Raw genomic sequence first — 17,596 nt, 5'->3', positions numbered from 1 at the left:
ATGGTGGGAGAACTCTTTCCATTCTGGGTTAGGATTTTGCTGTAATCTACTTCTCATCAATGAGAGAACATTGGATAGTTCCAAATAAGTGTTGAAGTGGCCAGGCAGCCGGAAAACTCCTAAATAAAAATGTATCACAGCTTTTTTTCTGCCCAAAGAAATCTTTGACTCTATTTCCAAGCTCCTGAGGGTTTAAGACGGTTTTGCTAACAGTGTGACAAACTGTTGCTAATGGTGAAAAACTTCCTTCTCGAGTGGAATGTGGTGAAAACAGGCACGTCTGCAGTGGATTTGCGGCACTCCCTTCAGTGGGTCCAGTTGCAGCATCTTAAATAGGCACATGAATGTCAGGGTGGACCAGCTGGCTACTTGGTAGTGTTTGCTCGTTCATGTCTTTTTTTTTTTTAAGATTTATTTTTATTGCAAAGGCAGGTATACACAGAGGAGGAGAGACAGAGAGGAAGATCTTCTGTCCTATGGTTCACTCTCCAAGTGACTGCAATGGCTGGAGCTGAGCCAATCTGAAGCCAGGAGCCAGGAGCTCTTCTGGGTCTCCCACACGGCTGTACGTTCCCAAAAGCTTTGGGCCATCCTCAACTGGTTTCCCAGGCCACAAGCAGGAAGCTGGATGGGAAGTGGAGCTGCCAGGATTAGAACCGGCGCCCATATGGGATCTTGCCGCCTGCAAGGTGAGGACTTTAACCACGACACTATCGTGCCAGGCCCTGTTCATGTCATTTTATCCTTTTTACATAAATGTGCTGTTCTTCACAAACATAATGAGAACAACCAGCGTGAGCCAGATAGATAGATGATTTAATGAAATTGAAATGAAATTTAATGAAATTTTGCCGTTCAAACCTCATAATCCAAGTATCACTTGACATGTAATCGGTATTTATATTAATGAAATATGTTTTTTTTCCCTGCTAAAACTTTGAAATCCAGTGCTTACTTTACACTTACTAAACCTCTCAGTTTTGACTAAGCCAAAATTTTGAGTGGTCTGTATGCAGGTTTACTAGTGGATACTCCAGTAAACTTGACAGAATTTGATTCCATTTGAATGTCCAATGATTGAGGTTGAAGTTTTGCATTTTGAAAACTTCCGAAAGGTTTAAATATAGAGTGTAATGGTGCACCCCCCAAGCTTTACACATGTCAAGTTTTTTAAGGACGTTTCAATTATCTACTTCAAGGTTAAATATTTTAATGCATAAAAAGGGAAGACAAACTTTTCTGATACCCATGGAAGAAAATAGTGAATGGTGAGAGTAACTAGTTTGTAGAAGTGCAGTAATTTCAGGCATAGATGATGACGATGAGGAGAAGGACCAAAACTTGAATGAAAAAGTATAGTGATTAGTGTTACAGACATCTCATTTGTTCCCCACAACAGCTCCTTGAGGTTGATTCTTTCATGTTTCCTGTTGCAATTCCTGTTCGCTGGTGTTGTAGAGGAAGAGTTTAAGATTTTGTAAAGTCACGCAGATAGTGTGCACAAACCCCTGATTGTTGGATTCTCACTCCTACACGCATGTTCTTCTTCACTCTTCCCACCTTCTTTGTTCTTGTATGCCTCCGTGATTGCCTTTGGCAATCTGAACTTAGAAGAATTGTACAAAAGGAGAGGGATTTAGGCTAACTCTCAGCTATTGGAGCAATTCCAGACTTCTTGTTTACTACTGCAAGTTGCCATCTGAAAGGGAGAAAATGATTGGAGATGTAATCACCCTTGAAAAACTGACTTTGACCCTTTCATTTCGCCTGTTTTGCCTTGCGGCATTTATGTCGCGGTAGTGGAGCTTGTGAATGCCACTCTTGGAGCCGTGGTGTGCTGATCCATCTCTGCTAACAGTGTCTCAGCATGAAAAGATTAGTTTTTTTTTTCTTAACCAGCTAATCTTGCTGGGAGCCCTACAAATCCACTCATAATTTCTGCTTTTCGGTTTCAACTCTGATTTTCAACACTCAAAAACAATTTCCAGTCAATTTCTTAACTGCCCCTGTTGATATTCTTGGTGCGTACAACAGGACTTAGATTTCTGTTTCTTCATTGTGTTGGAGGATTCTGCCTTTTATTTGTAATCCACAGATGTGTTGCATCTGCATCATGTTTACCTTCTTATACATCCACAGTATTTTTACTTTGTAAGGTAGATACTTGTATGATAGTATTATGAATGCATGCCTATTCAGTGTGGATCTGGTTTAATTATTTTAGAAGCAGAAAAAGAGGAAAATAAGAAAAAGATTGCTGTCATCTGCTAGTTTGTTCTCCAAACGCCTGCAAGGGGTGGAACTGGGGTAGGCTGAAGGTGGGAGCCAGAAATAACCCAGGCCTCCTGTATGGATGGCAGGGACCCATCATTAGTGCTCGCCAAGGTTTGTGTTAGCAAGAAGATGAAGTCAGGAACTCGAGCCTCATACCAAATGAACTCAGATACGGGATACAGGCTGAAATGCTTGCTCAGTCATTTATTATCACAATTTATTATCACAATTGCTGCCATGAATGTAACTAGATTTTTAAAAACTCTTGACCAAGTCTCAAGTTTCCATTGTGACATACCTAGCACTTTATTTTTGTTATAAAAGGATATAGCATGGGAATTTTGTTTGGGTTAGAGAACTTATTACCCAATTGAGTTCTTTTTCCCCATTGACTTGACTTGACTTTTTATCTTTCCTAACTTGTTCACCTGTAAGCTGGTATTCAGACATCATGTTGGCCTTAAATGTTGCTTTATACATATCCTGTTATGTGTCACCATCTGGATCCTGAGAATAGGATTTTCAAATTTTCTAAAATGCCATCTCTTCAGTAACTGTAATAAGCTCAAATCATATAATTTTATGAATCTGATTGAAACCAGCATTTTAATGCATATAAAATATTAAACTGCAAAAGCTAAAAATGACAAAACAGGTATGTGACTTTGTGTTCTGCACAAATTTCTAAATGAATATTATTTGCTAACTGAAATCCAGTTATTCCACTTTATTCTCAGTCCCTTGTTCACATTCATTATCGGCCTTCATCTTAGCCTTCCATGCTGGTCCACCATGTCATGTTCGCCTCCCGGCAGAGCAGGCTCTTCTCAGCCTAGATATGTTGTCAGTCATTTGTGCAGCATTCTAATTAGCTTCTGGAGTATGGAGGTCCACGTTTCTAATGCATAACTCTCTAGTCAGTGTCCTTCTGTTCCAAAGCCTTTAAGTGCGTATGGCTTCCCTTCTCCTCCCGTACTTGTTTGTAGCTTATGGAACCTTTACATGGAGTGCTCTGTGCCATCAGTCACATTGTACTCTTCGGATCCTCAATGGATCCATCCCTGCTTGGACCCGTTCTTTGGTCAGAAAGATCGTTTAATAAGTGAATCCTGTAAGATTTAGGGGCTGGACAGGTATTCTTGAAAGTATTACTACCACCCTGAATAAAAGAATATTTTATTCAAAGACAACTGAAATTGAGGAGAAGAGAAAGGATAGCGGTAGGAGAGGGAGTCTGTTTTACCGCTCTGATGATCTAATGATGGTTCACAAAATGGAGCCTGCTTGGGTTTTGTGTTTCTGTTTGGTTCTGTTCGGGCAGTTTATGTTGCTGATAAAAGCTATTATTATTTTTTTAAGAAGCACACATATCCTTTTAGTGTCATCAGTTTTCTAATGTAATTGAATACCGAGTGAACCACATCTTTTGTTTTCATTACTTTTCTAAAGCTTCAGAAATCTACGCCAGTTTGCTGTTAGTGCTTTTTCACTTGATACATAGCGAGTAAATTTTTCATAGTTGTACAGGTCAGTTACTCCAGTTTCTTACCACCCTTATTTGTGCATGAAATAAACTGATGCTGTTTGAAGTGTGGTTTTTCCTGTTACACTTGTGGATAAATTCAGAATTAAGGAAATCAGACTGATTTATTTTAAGAATTTATTAAAATGAAAGGTAAAGTTACAGAGAGAGAGGCACAGAGTTCTACCATCTGCTGATTCATTTTTAACATAACTAACAGCTAAGGACTGGGCTGGACTAAGACCAATAGCCACAAAATTTATCCAGTCTCCTATTTATAGGCAGGGATCCAAATACCTGGGCTGTATTCTACTGCTCTCTTAGTGCTTTAGCAGAGAGCTGAAGAAATGAAAGTGGATCAGCTGGGAGATGAACTGATACCAATATGGGATGTCAACCTGTGGTCTTAACTCAGTGTACCACACTGTTGGCCCCAAATCTTGATTTTTAAAGATTTTCTGATTAATTGGACATTTCTTTTTATATGACAAAGCAGTGATTAGAGATACAATTTGATTTTAAGAGAGATTGGGCTTTATGTTGGAACAGTAACATTTGTGCTGTATCTCATTTTATTCTTTTATAAAAGATTAAGGGTAGAAAAGCTCCTGTGGCTACTAAATCTCCTTTGTTTAAAAAAAAATGTACATTGCTAACAATAAGCATCTGTCCGAATAAAGCTGTGATTTTCTTTCCAAAACGGAAACTTTTCCTGTTGTATATGTTTGTGTGTGTGCACTTATCCAATCATAAGTTATTTTTGCTTTAACATTTCTGTTTCTGTATTTTCCTATAATGATCGCTAGGAAATGTTTGTTTATGCAATTCACTTTTAAAAATCATGAAAATAAGACTATATGTTGACAGTTTGTGATAACACAGCTGCATGCATTTGAACGCAGTGAGATACTAAGGTGACACTGAGCTCTAAGCATGCTGGGAAAGGTGTCTTGCTTTTCCTGGATGTCTGTTGGAAATCTTTAGAAACACTCTTTGGCATTTCCAAGTAAAAACCAAAGTCTGGTTTCATGAACTAATGTTCACTGTTCTTAGAATGTTTGTCTTGTGTAATAACATTTATTTATTACTTTTTCTTCCTGATTTCCCATCCTTGCTTGATTAGAAGAAGTATAAAATATCCCACTGGAAACATTTTAATGACTTTAAATGATAGTTTCTATCTCAATATAGCCATAAAACTTCTTGGAAATTTGATTCTTGAAATGGAGTTCATTTGTTTTCTAAATAGGTTTTTTTTTCCAAGATTTATTTATTTATTTATTAATTTATTTATTTTGGAAAGGCAGATTTAAGGGAGAGGTAGAGAGAGAGAGAAAGCTCTTACGTCCTCTGGTTCACTCCTCAAGTGGTCACTAGGGACAGAATTGATCTGATTTGAAGCCAGGAGCTTCTTCCAGGTCTCCCGCATGGGTATTGGGTCTCAAGGGTTTAGGCCATCCTCTACTGCTTTCCCAGGTCACAAGCAGGGACCTGGGTGGGAAGTGGAGCAGCAGGGATACAAACTGTGTCCCTTATGGGATCCTGGCAGGTGCAAGGTGAAGATTTAGCCATTGAGCTTTTGTGTTGTGCTCTGTCTACTAGGTTTTCTTGTGAAGAATAAAATCATATCCTAGAAGAACTCAGTAATTTAGCTAGAACCTTCTTGACTCTTTACCACTGCCCACAGAAGCATGACCAAGGTTGGAAAGGGGTTGATGTGGAATTAAAGAAATAATAAAAGGGACACCAAATAAAGACTAGGAAAGCAGGTGGCCAGAGGGAAGTCCCCTTCTCTGAGGAAGGACTCCAACCTGGAAGACTCAATCTTTTATTGAGTTGCTTGGGCTGTCAAATTACAGGAGTTGATGTGGTGTAAACTTTGATAACTACATCACATGTTCATAGTAACCAGCTAATGCTTGATCATCATGTAGCTACAGTGTGACCTAAGTGTAGAAGTCAGTATGTGACTGTCTCAAGGATATATGTAGTCTCAGACCATTCCCCAGCTGTAGACCCTTGCTTCCAGTCCTTGACCTTGATCTCAGACTTTTGCTCGTTCATAGACTGCTGTCTTCAGAGTTTCAATTCAGTCTGGCACCAGCCGTCTGTGAACTTTATTCCAGACAGTCTGCCCTGCTCTTCTTTGTTTAGTCATGCTATAATTTAAAAAAAATTTTTTTACAACTGCCTGTGGTAGCCCTCCTATCTATTTCACCAAGCTGTGTTTATTATTTTCCAGATCTCCTGAGTCCATTTTTTGCCTCTGCCCCGATCTGTTGTTACTGTCTGTCTTGATGCTTTCGCCTTCTCTTGTCTGGATGAACTACTGCCTGTAGTGCTGCTCCAGTTAATTCCCCACATTCCAATCCGTGCTGTTTCTAGTCATTTCCCCACACTGACTTCTTTGTTCCTCAGTTGTGGACTGCATTATGTTGGGTTTTACCTTTACTTTTTTGTGTGTTTTGGTTTTCATTATGTTCAGAGCGTGGTGTACAAAGTTGCTCATCATTTGAATCTGCCTTTTCTGTGTTTAATAATCTCCTTCCTTCCCAACTACATCTATTCGTATCTAGTTCAAGTGCATATTAACTGTGGTGTTTATTAATTTTTAACTCCCTTTACCAAGATACAAGGACACAAGTAAATCCTTCGGATTACAGATGAGTAGAGATGATAAATCCCCTTCCTAATTCTTATGCTTAGCATCTTAGGTCATCTCCCTGTATTCCCCTGTGTGCTTTATGCTTGCCCATACTGGTACAGTTGCCTTCTTGCCTTTAAATACATTTCTAGCATTTTGAGTTGGTTTAGTTAGTTATATTCCTTTTGTAGTTATACCCAGTAAATGTTGCTTTAATCATACTGCTATTCTCATTTTGGTTTATTTCTTGAAATTTAGTTCTTTTATAAATTCTCTCAGTGATCAAGATAATCATTTTATGCAGAGGTACTTCACAATTTGGGGGGAGATGGAATTAAGATATAAATTCATTTTGGTCTAAATTTTGAAGAACCATGCATAGTTATTTAGTATGTGTTTTCTGTGATTTTTAAAAAAGCTTTTATTTCTTTGAAAGACAAAGTGACAGGAGTGGGAACAGGAGAGCAAGCAAGGCTTCTTTCCTGCTCTGATTCTTTGCCCAAATGCCCACGACTAGAAGGAGGCCAGGCTGCATGCAGGAGTGGGGGACAAGGAACTCCATGTGTTTCTCCCACATAGGTGCCAGAAACCCACAGACTTGAGCCGTCATGTGCTACCTGCCTTACACTTTAGGGAAAGCTGGATCAGGACCCAGGCCAGGTGCTCTGAGATGGGATGTGGAATCTGAAGTGGCAGTTTAGCTTGCAACACCACGAAGTCCACCTTCCAAGAATCTTTTGAAGACCACACGTCTAATCAGGCAAACATACACCTCTGGTTTATATGTCTTCTTTTTGTGCTTACTGTGTTGCATTAATCTGAGCTGAGCAAACTTTAATGTGAAAGTTGTTTCAATCAGTGACTCCATTTACTCAGTAACTGTAATCATGTTTATGTAACATTTTAAGCATTATAGAGAACTTTTGCATTTGTTAATCTATCTGATGTGAGTGATCCTCTGATCTCATTGTAATAATTCTCTTTAATTGTAAAGAACAGGATGTTCCCAGAGCCAATAGTATGGCCTAATTTGTCCTCAGGGCTGATGGCTACTTTTGAGACTCTTGCAGCTTCTGTAACTATCCTGATACTTCTTGCTGGTCAGGATTGGAGTCATTTTGTGTTCTTAAATATATTTTACTGATTTAAGTTTGTAGTTTGACTGCTTGCTTAATTTGGTTTCCCTAGCATTTCTTCTAGTTCGGCAGACCTGACATTTTTAGGTGTTGTGCAAATCAGTACTAGTAAGTGCCTAACCTCAGTTTTCATTACCAGTGATTTCAAGAAGAAAGATAAGAACAGATTTTCAGGCTGGAATATACTCTGCTCACTATCCTCATTGTCCCAGAGCCTCTTTGCTCTGTTTTAAGATACGTTGGAAAGTGAGATACATTTTTATTCTTAGGATTTCAGTGAAACAATTCCCTGGTTATGCTCAACTATACCATGGAGAACATTCATCTTAAATAGCAGCTATTGGGTTAGCAGCGAAAGTTTTGTATGCAGTAGTCCTTTTTTTTTTTTTTTTAAAGATCTGTTTTTTATTGGAAAACCAGATATACAGAGGAGGAAAGGGAGGAAGATGTTCCGTCTGTTTATTCACTCCCCAAGTGGCTGCAACAGCTGTAGCTGAGCCAATCTGAAGCCAGGAGAGCCTGGTCCCTGTTCTAGGTCTCCCACACAACTGCAGGGTCCAAAGGCTTGTGCCCTCCTCGACTGCTTTACCAGGCCACAAGCAGGGAGCAGGATGGGAAGCAGGGTCGCCAGGATTAGAACAAGCGCCCATATGGGATCCCGGCGCGTTCAAGGCGAGAACTTTAGCTGCTAGGCTACTGTGCCGGGCCTGCAGCAGTACTGTTAAGATCAATGTGATGTGCAGAATCCAATGATACATTAGTTATTACAAAGTTGTTGTTAGGGAGAAGTAATGCAAGATGCAAGAAGTGTTTTAAGATAATAAAGGAGAAGAATAGTAAATTTTTTTAGTACGTTATGGGTTTTTCATTTTGATAGACTCTCATGGCAAAAGGCATTCATGTGAGAAAAATGGAAGTTTATTGACAGGTTTATTTCATATGTACACAAAGATACCCAGGGAATAAATAATCCTCCAAGACACTCCAAGACAGTGATTCTGGCTCTATACCATTTTCAGCAAAGAGCTGGGAATTTTTAGAGAAGTGATACAACATAGGAAAAGAGCGTTGAGACTCTGGAGCAGCAGTTTGTAGGAAGGCAAAGACATGGTAGACTAAGGCAAGTCCGTGGAACTTGTGCCTGTAGATTTATTCCAGATGAAGCTGTCTTCTGGGTGAATCTTTGATCTTCTTCATAGGTCATCTTTAGTTTTGTAAATCTGTGTCCTTTTGGTGAATAGAGGGAGGACAGAAAACTTTCCTAAGTCTGATGCTCCTTACCTTGCCTTCAACTCAGTAGCTCTTCATATTTTGGTTTTCATAATCTGGTCTCCCTTGGTTTCATTGCGTTTGTAATTTTTCAGGCCTTTCCTGGCTATGAAGGGAAGAAAGGGGGTATATCTGCACTTACTGTTCATAGTCTCCAAGCCAACAGTTGCAGCCTTCCAAGATATTTTGTAGTTTGGCGTTGTAAACTATACCCATTGTTGAATTAGTAAAATTGACTGATTGTAGAAATAACTGCTTCCCAGCAGAACATCTTTGAGATTATGTACTTCATCAGGAGGAATCTGCACTGAGCAGACAGCGAGGAGTGAGATTTCTTTTTTGCCCATAATTATATTACACCCCAGGGTTTCCCTTTAATTGTGGTGTTTGCGAAATCCAGAGTTTGATTGTATTTGTGTGTCTGTTTATTGTTATCTAGTCCCTGTTTTGGCCCTGTTAAATATTACTGTTCCTAAAACTGTATTTAGGATGTTGGGTATAAGTAGAGTTTTATGTCAAGGAGATAAAGTATTATGGAGGCAGATGGTTTTAGCGAAGATCAATAAGCTGTATTGACTTATTTGCAAATAATATTGTAGGAAAATTTATTACAGAGCAGAAGATGGAATAATATAGTGAAGCAACAGGAACTTTCATCAAAGGTTTTAATTCTCACTGCATTGCTTGCTTGTCTGCTCCTAATGAGTTTCTGACTACTCTGACTCTCCACTTACACATTTATCAGATAAATCAAAACTCTCAGGCCTGTTTCCGTGCCTGGCACAGGCATGCCGTGTGTTCTCAATATGCATTTCTGAACTAAGTAACAGATTCAGAGCATCAAATGCTGGACAAACCTACCAGTGTGTTTGCTGCTTGTTCACCCACTGGTTCCCACAAACTCAGAAAATGTCCTCTTCCTTTCATCATTTTCCTAAGGATCAGACTTAAATATGCCCTGATGGAAAATGAAGTCAAGAAAATCATTATGTAGCAGTTCATTAAGATTGATGATGGAATGTAACTCAAATTGCTGGTTTTATGGATATCAGGAGCATTGACAAGATGAGAGAGAATTCCTGTCTGATCTATGAAACCAAGGATTTCTTTGCTATTGGTTACATTCTACCCCAGGAGGCTGAGCACCAGCTGTGCCTGATAGCATGAACTCTGTAGGCACAGAGGGATCCCTCACATGGTGCCTAGATTCGTTCTCTGGATCCGCTTATCAAGTGAGGGAACTGTGATTTGGAGATTGATTGTTGATTTCTCTAGTTTTGACAATTGTCCACCTGTGAATGGTGGTCTGAGTTTCTGACCTGTTAAGAATTGATGTGTTTACCAACAGATATTCCTGGCTCTTTTGATGTTAATTCCATGGAAGAGGCAAATGGAAGCATCTTTTTTCTCTTACCTCTCCAGCAGCTTTATTATTGCCAAAGGCAGCAAACCCTGGATTTCCTGAGAAAGAAATCCAGTTCACCACTGATGAAATCAAGATGCTTATGACCAAAGAAGCAGTGGATTAAATTATTTCTAGGTTGGAAAAGTATTTATTTAGTTAGTTTTACTGGAAAGGCAGGGCATATTTACAGAAAGAAGGAGAGACGGAGGGATAGATCTTCCATTCACTGGTTCATTTCCCCAATGGCTGCAATGGCTGGAGTTGAGCTGATCTGAAGCTAGAAGCCAGGAGTTTATTCAGAATCTCCCCCATGGGTGCAGGGTCCCAAGCTTTGGGCCATCCTCTGTTTTTTTCACAGGCCACAAGCAAGGAGTTGGATTGGAAGTGGAGCAGCTAGGACACATAGTGGAGCCCATATAGGATCCTGGCGCTTGCAAGGCGAGGATGTAGCTATTGAGCCATCACACTGGGCCCAGAAAACTCTATGCTTAGTGAAACAAGAACCAAAGAACAAGACCCAAAATAAATATTTGCTCTGTGTGGTTATGGAGATCTAATTAGAACATGTTGATAAGGACAATTTATTCATTTTATATTTTATTCAATTTATTCATTTATATCAATAAATAGTGATTACTATGTGTCAGGCTGTTTAGCAAATTTTCAATCACTTTTATCAGCTCTGCTAGGTAGAGTTTTTAGCCTGTATTAGGTTATTGTTCTTGATTTAAATTCCAGTTTCTGTTTTATTGTGTTGCCGTGTTGTTAAAAAATGCATAAAGGTTTGAACAGTGAAAGCAGTGCCCTGGATTAGGAATCAGTAGAGCCAGACTGCCGCTATGTTTTTGTATGAAATCCATGTAAGTTACTTAAATGTTTTTTGTCAAATATATTTAAAACATGTCCCTGTTTCTGCTAAGATTTCTGTGTAAAATGTTCTCTTATGATGCCTTTAATCTTTATTGGAATAAAAAACTTCATCTGACATATGAGCTAAAATCATTCCCTGGAGAAAGGGCAATCTTTTTAATAAGGCTTGTTGGGAAATTAGTATCTCTGCATGCAGAAGTGTGAAAGAAGAGCCCCAGCTTTTACTCTATACCAAAAAAAAAAAAAACCTACAAACAAACAAACAAAAAAAACCCCAGATGAATTCACAATGCATCAGTAATCTACATCTAAGACCTGAAACCATCAAAGTACTAGAGGAAAACATAAGGGCAAACAATGCAAGACATGGGAATCGGCAGAGGCTTCTTGCAATAGATTCAGCGGCACAAGCAATAACAACAAAAATAGAAAAATGTGATTATGTCAGACTAAAAAGCAACAACACAGCAAAGCAAAAACTTAAACAGAGGCAACCAACAAAATGGGAGAAAATATTTGTAAACTATATATCTGATAAAGGATTTGTATTTTGTATATAAAGAACTCAAAAAATTAGTAATAAAATCAACAATTCAGTTAGGAAATGTTCTAAGCTTATGAAAAGACATTTTTCAAAGGCTGAGATACAGATGACCAACAGACAGATGAGAAATAATGCCTTGGGTCCCTAACATCAGGGAAATAGAAATAAAAACCACAGTAAGATTTCTCTTCACTCCAGTTTGTATGGCTGTCATCCAGGAATCAAAAAATAACAAATGCTGGTGAGAATTTGGAGGGGAAGACACACCCTAATCTAATGTTGGTAAAATGTAGACTAGTGCAACCATTATGGAAGATAGTGTGGCAATGCCTCAGAAGTCTGAAAATGGATCTGTCAATTGACTCAATCATCCCATGCCTCGAAATTTACTCAGTGGAAATGAAATTACCGTATGTATGAGTTTTCTGTACTTCTGTGTTTGTACCTGCTTAACACATAAGAGCTGAGATATGGAATCAACCCAGGTGCCCATCAACTGATGCCTGGATAGATAAAATAAATGGTGGTGTCTGTATTGTATTCTGCCACAAAATGGAGACCTTTATGTTTAATGAAATTATTCAATCTTCCAAAGGCAGATATCATGTTTTCTCTTGTTTGTGGTAGCTTATGTACAGAATACAACAGCAACAAAATGCAGTGTATATGTGTGAAATTTTCATTTTGAGATTTAATTATTGTTTGTAGCCCTTGTTTATATTATTAATAGTGATTTTTCTGCTTGCTACTTCATTCTTAAGTGAAGTACTAATCTTCTGATTTGAAAACAAATTGAAAGTATGTCATAAAAAGTAGAAGGAAAATAAAAAACAAAGGTGATAAGACGGTAGTTACATGGAGGGAAAGTAGGATGGAAAGTAGTATGTTCTTAAAACTATGTATACTAAGTATTTGAAGTTTGTTTCCTCTGTATAGAGAAATTTTAAAAAACTGTATTTGAGGCAATCTAACATATTTGACAAGTGCTGTTTTAATATTTTGTCTTTTTTCCCCCCCAGTCATTCCTACACTGGTCAAGATTATAACACACAGGGGAATACTGGGAAGATTTCCTTGGATCAAATTGATTCAGTAAGTTTCATGTTCTTTTAAACTTAGACCTTAGTCATTGAGGAAGGAAATGGAAGAGAATATTGTATCATAATTTGTCAGTCACTTTTGCAGAAAATCCCATGTCCTTTGTAAATGATTTCTTTTAAATCATGAAGAAAATAAAACTAAATTAGAAAATTATCTGTTATATAGAAACATAATTTAATCAGTTACTCCTGGAGGGAATTCTTCATGGAGTTTATATTGTATTATTGCCATACTTTGTGAGAATGAGAACTGGAAAATGCTATGTGTATTTACTTGTCTGGTCTGCATAATGAAGTATCACAGATTGGTTGTACACAGTAGAAATTTATTTTTTCATATTCTGGAGGCTAGAAGTCCAAGATCAAGGTGACAGAAGGATTGTACTGAGATTCCTTCTTGTTGTGCCTTTACATTGTTTTCCACTGTGTACATGCATTCCAAATACCTCTTCTGCTCTTCTGAGGATGCTAGTCACCCTGGGCAGGGGTCTCCTCTTCAATCCCTCGTTTAGCCTTCGATATCTCTTGAACAGCCCTAACTTCAAATACATTGACATTATGATGTATTATTTGTTTGAACTTAGCATAAACTTGAGGGATAGATCTCATTCTATTTTAAGCATGGGCTGCAGAATCCCGAGGTTGCCATAAGTGGATTGCTCATTTCAGCTTCACTTCACTTTGTAATTTAGTAGTACAATGAGTTTATTTGGCTATAATTTGTATGATTTCTGTTTAGCACATGATAGAATTTGTATTCTATTTACAAAAGAAAAAATAGACCAAGTATAAATAATCTTTGTTTAGATAAGTGGCAATTTATTTACAATAAATCAAAAATACATTGATATTGGAGTTAGCCTTATGCTGCATTGATTAAGCTAAGTAACATTTGGGATGCTTACATCTCCATATAGAATTCTGATTTCTGTCTCAGCTGCTTGTTTCCAATCAAATATCCTGCTAATGGGCATGGGAAGACAGCAGATTATGGGCCAAGTATTTGCATTTCTGCCCCTGCCTCATGAGAGACCAGGATGGATTTTCCGTCTCCTAGCCCTGCTCTGACTCTTTGGAACATGTGCGGAATAAATCAGCTGACAGATGTTCTCTTTGTTTTCTATCTCCCTCCCTCACCCTCTATTTTGCTCCCTTATTCACTCTGTCACACTATCTTTCTAATGAGTAAAACTGTAAAAACTATAACAATATTATAATGCTTGGAAACAAGAATTACAAGGTTACTTAGGGAGAAACTGAATTTTTAGAGACCATGATAAGTATACTGTTTGCCTTCAAAAAATTATCAAGTGCTTAGCAGTTAGTATATTTAAAAATAACCATAGACCTGCCTATCTTATGCAAGCAAATGTGAAATTTTTTTTGTTTTTCTCATGTTTTCATCACAAAACTCCCTCTCCTACCTTTCCTACTATGATGTATGTTTATATTATGTGAGTGGTTGATGATTGATTCTATTCCTACATGTAGCTAGATGCTTTCTTTTTACAAGCACATGTAAACCTGGTTAAGTGCTGTAGAAGTACGTAGAAATATACTGATCAGTTCATTTGAAAATATGCTGAGCTCATCCATTCTGTACCAGCACGGCTGTGGACACTGAGATGGCTAAAACAGAAAATGTTCCTACCTTCATGGGCTGCTTGAGCAAGATAGACAACATAGTAAATAATGATTGGGCCATATAATTTCGTGAAATAATGTTTCTAAGTATTGAGACGATGATCACGTCATGTTAGTCTGTGGTCGGACCCCATATTAAGTAATACAGTTGTTTTGTTGATTTGTTTCCTATGTTTATATTGCCTGATGCTCACAGGATCAGGTCTTTTTCATGTTCATTGACCTCCATGTGTCCTTTCCAAATGCTGCCATTCCATTGTTCTGACTGAAATCCAACTCCTTTAATGATGTGATTTCTTCTGTGAGCATCTTCAGCAGAGGCTGCTTTGTTCTTCTTACCCAATAGGGTTTCAGAGTGAAAGTCTTTCTTACTCTACCTTCCTTCCATTATCAGAGCTCCAACTCCTTTAAATCCCTGTGATTGTATTATAGCCCTTTTGTTGCTTCCCTCTCCCTATTTACTGATGATTTTATCGCCCAGCTAGTGAACTTTTGCACTACCACTATTCCTGCTAGTCATCTTGGCCTCTGACATGTCTGTGTTGATAATTTATCCCAAATCCTGGCTTTGTAATCTTTTATCTGTTGTGTTTGCAGTATTTTCCATCTCATTATGGCCAACCCTGAACTCTAGCTTTTCCATTTCCATTATTTGGAGTACTACCAAAGTCTCTTAAGTGTTTTTCCTGCTTCCATTTTTGCCCTCTGTTGGCTCTGTAACAGGCAGATCTCTCTTTGTTTTGTAATTCATATTACTCTTCTGGTCAAAACCCACTATTAGGTTTCTTTTCTACCTAGGCTAACATCCAAGCTCGTTTTATGGCCTATAAAGCCATATGTACTCATCATTGTAATTGTTGCTTCTGCTCCATTCTGGCTCACTGACTATGCTGCAACTACTTGGACCTTATGCTGTCTCTTAGCACACCACATTCATTCCTTTGCAGGAATTTTTTTTCATGGCACCAGTGCTTCTACATCTTTACTCAGTTGGAAGTCAACTTGAAAAATTAAAATGTGAGCTGAAATAATAAATAATTCAGCAAGGCTTCTCTGATTATCCAGATTAAAGTACCTTTCTTCATTCACACTTGATGCCATATATGTTTTACTTTCAGAACTTTTGGGATCAAATATGATGTGTATTTCCTCCCGTTAGAGTATAAGTTCTTTGAGGACAGGACTTTTCACTTCTTTGTTCACTATAGATTCAATAAATATTTGAATTAGTAAATAAGTAACGATTGAATGAGTAAAATGTAATTAAGACATAAAGATGGGGGAAACAAGCTGAACTGGGGCTTTTGAAAATTACCTTATTCATTTGAAGGACAAAGTGACAGAGAAACTAGACAATACAGAGGCACAAAGACACTAGGCAATACAGAAGCATAAAGAGATCTTCCATGTTATTCACTTGCCAAGTGGCTCCCCGTGGCCTTGGCTGGACCAGATCAAACCTGGACACTGGAACTCCATCTGGGACTCCCACGTGGGTTGCAGGGGTCCAAGAACTTGAGTCATCTTCTGCTGCGTTCTGGGGCACATTAGTAGAGAAAGTTGGATCAGACACAGAACGGTTGGGTCTTAAACCAGTGCTTCAGTATGGGATGTCAGCACTGCAGGCAGTGGCTTAACTTGCTGCAACACAATTCTGGCCCCTGTATTGGGTCTTGAAGAACAATTCAGCTTTGATTGTATGATGTGAGATTGGAAGGATGTACCAGGTAGTGCTATCTGTTTCAGAAAAGTGGATAGGTAAGAAATATGTCTGTGATCATGGGATAGTGAATAATCCATCTGGCTCTGGCAATAAATTTATAATTGGCACAGTAACAAACTAGTGGCCCCTGCTTCTCCTACAGTGTTTCCATGGTATTTGATTTATGCCCTTGTTGGAGCCTCATTATGTGATTTGTTTTTAAACTTGCATAATAATGAATATAATGTTTATGGTGTCTTTTTCCTTTACTCATCCTAATTAATGGAAAAAGTTTCATTTTATTCACATGTTAAAAATATTTATTTATCTGAAAGACAGAGTAAGATAAAGACAGATCTTCCATCCACTGGTTGAACCCTCAATTGGTTTGCAATACCAAGAGCTGGGCCAAGCTGAAGCCAGGAACCTAGAACTCCAGCCAGGTCTCCCACGTGGCAGAGACCTAAGCACCTGGACCATCTTCCATTGCTTTCCCAGAGACAGTAGCAGGGAGCTGGACTGGAAGTAGAGCAGCCGGGGCTCAGACTAGAGCACAATGGCATGCTGAGCTCACGTGATTAAACCACTGTGCCACAGTTTCAGCCCCATTTTTATTCTAAAACAGTAAATAAATAGGAACAGAGGCCGATGGTCACAAGAGGTAGCAGGGAAGTCAGGCATTGTAGGAACTGCTTCTTGCTTGTTGGCACCTGATCTCAGCCAAAAAGCTGGGTAGCAATTCTGCTTATAACGTAAATTTGCTGACAAGTTGGGGTGAGGAGAATTTAGTTCTTGAACTGTACTTGAGGATTTCAGAGAGTGCTACTGAGATTAAGTGAAACCACTGAATTAAAAGTGGGCAGTGATAGTTCATGTTTTGACATTAAAGGAAGCACAAATGTTTTTCTTTTCTTAATACTAGTATCTTTACACATATATTTGAATTTTTCTTTAGAGAACCATTTTGTCTTTTTATGTTCTATTTTGTATTTAATACTTTTTATTCATTATCTTAAAAGTTCATTGGTTAATCGAAATTTTTACTTTTGAACATTTATCTCAGGGAAATTAAAATGTATGCTTTCATAAACCTGTAAAAGGATGTTTGTAATATCTTTGTTTGAGGCGATAGCCTGAAACTGGAGGAAAGAATCACAAGTATAAATAATAAAATAGTAAGTCGTTAAACAAATTGTGGTACATCTGTACCATGGGATAACATTTGACAGCAAAAAAAATCAGTTTAGATACAATCCTATATGTCTTGAAGGAATTGTGCTGAATAAAAAAAATTATCTACTTTATGATTCTATTTGTAGAATATTTTTGAAATTAGAAAAATTATGCAAGTGAAAAACTGATGAGTAATTGACAAGAAACAAACAGGGAACTATATGGGGGGTAGGAAGTAGGTGGGGAGTGGCTATTATAGGGCTACCTGAGAGATCCTGTGGTGATGGAACTGTTTTGCACTTGAAATTGCATT

General features: G+C 38.2%; 1 protein-coding gene across 2 annotated transcripts in view; it reads left to right on the top strand.

Annotated features, from left to right (window-relative positions):
* Positions 1 to 17,596, top strand: part of PRIM2 (DNA primase subunit 2) — a 290,246-nt gene that overhangs the window by 171,429 nt on the left and 101,221 nt on the right. For both annotated transcript variants that reach the window (XM_058661806.1, XM_058661814.1), the window contains exon 9: positions 12,684 to 12,756. In XM_058661806.1, the coding sequence (XP_058517789.1) occupies positions 12,684 to 12,756 (73 nt within the window). The remainder of the gene's footprint in view (positions 1 to 12,683; positions 12,757 to 17,596) is intronic.

This window comes from Ochotona princeps, chromosome 1, assembly GCF_030435755.1.
Source record: "Ochotona princeps isolate mOchPri1 chromosome 1, mOchPri1.hap1, whole genome shotgun sequence".
NCBI lineage: Eukaryota > Metazoa > Chordata > Mammalia > Lagomorpha > Ochotonidae > Ochotona > Ochotona princeps.
The sequence above is the reverse complement of the archived record's forward strand: the minus strand, read 5'-3'. Positions and strand labels throughout refer to the sequence as shown.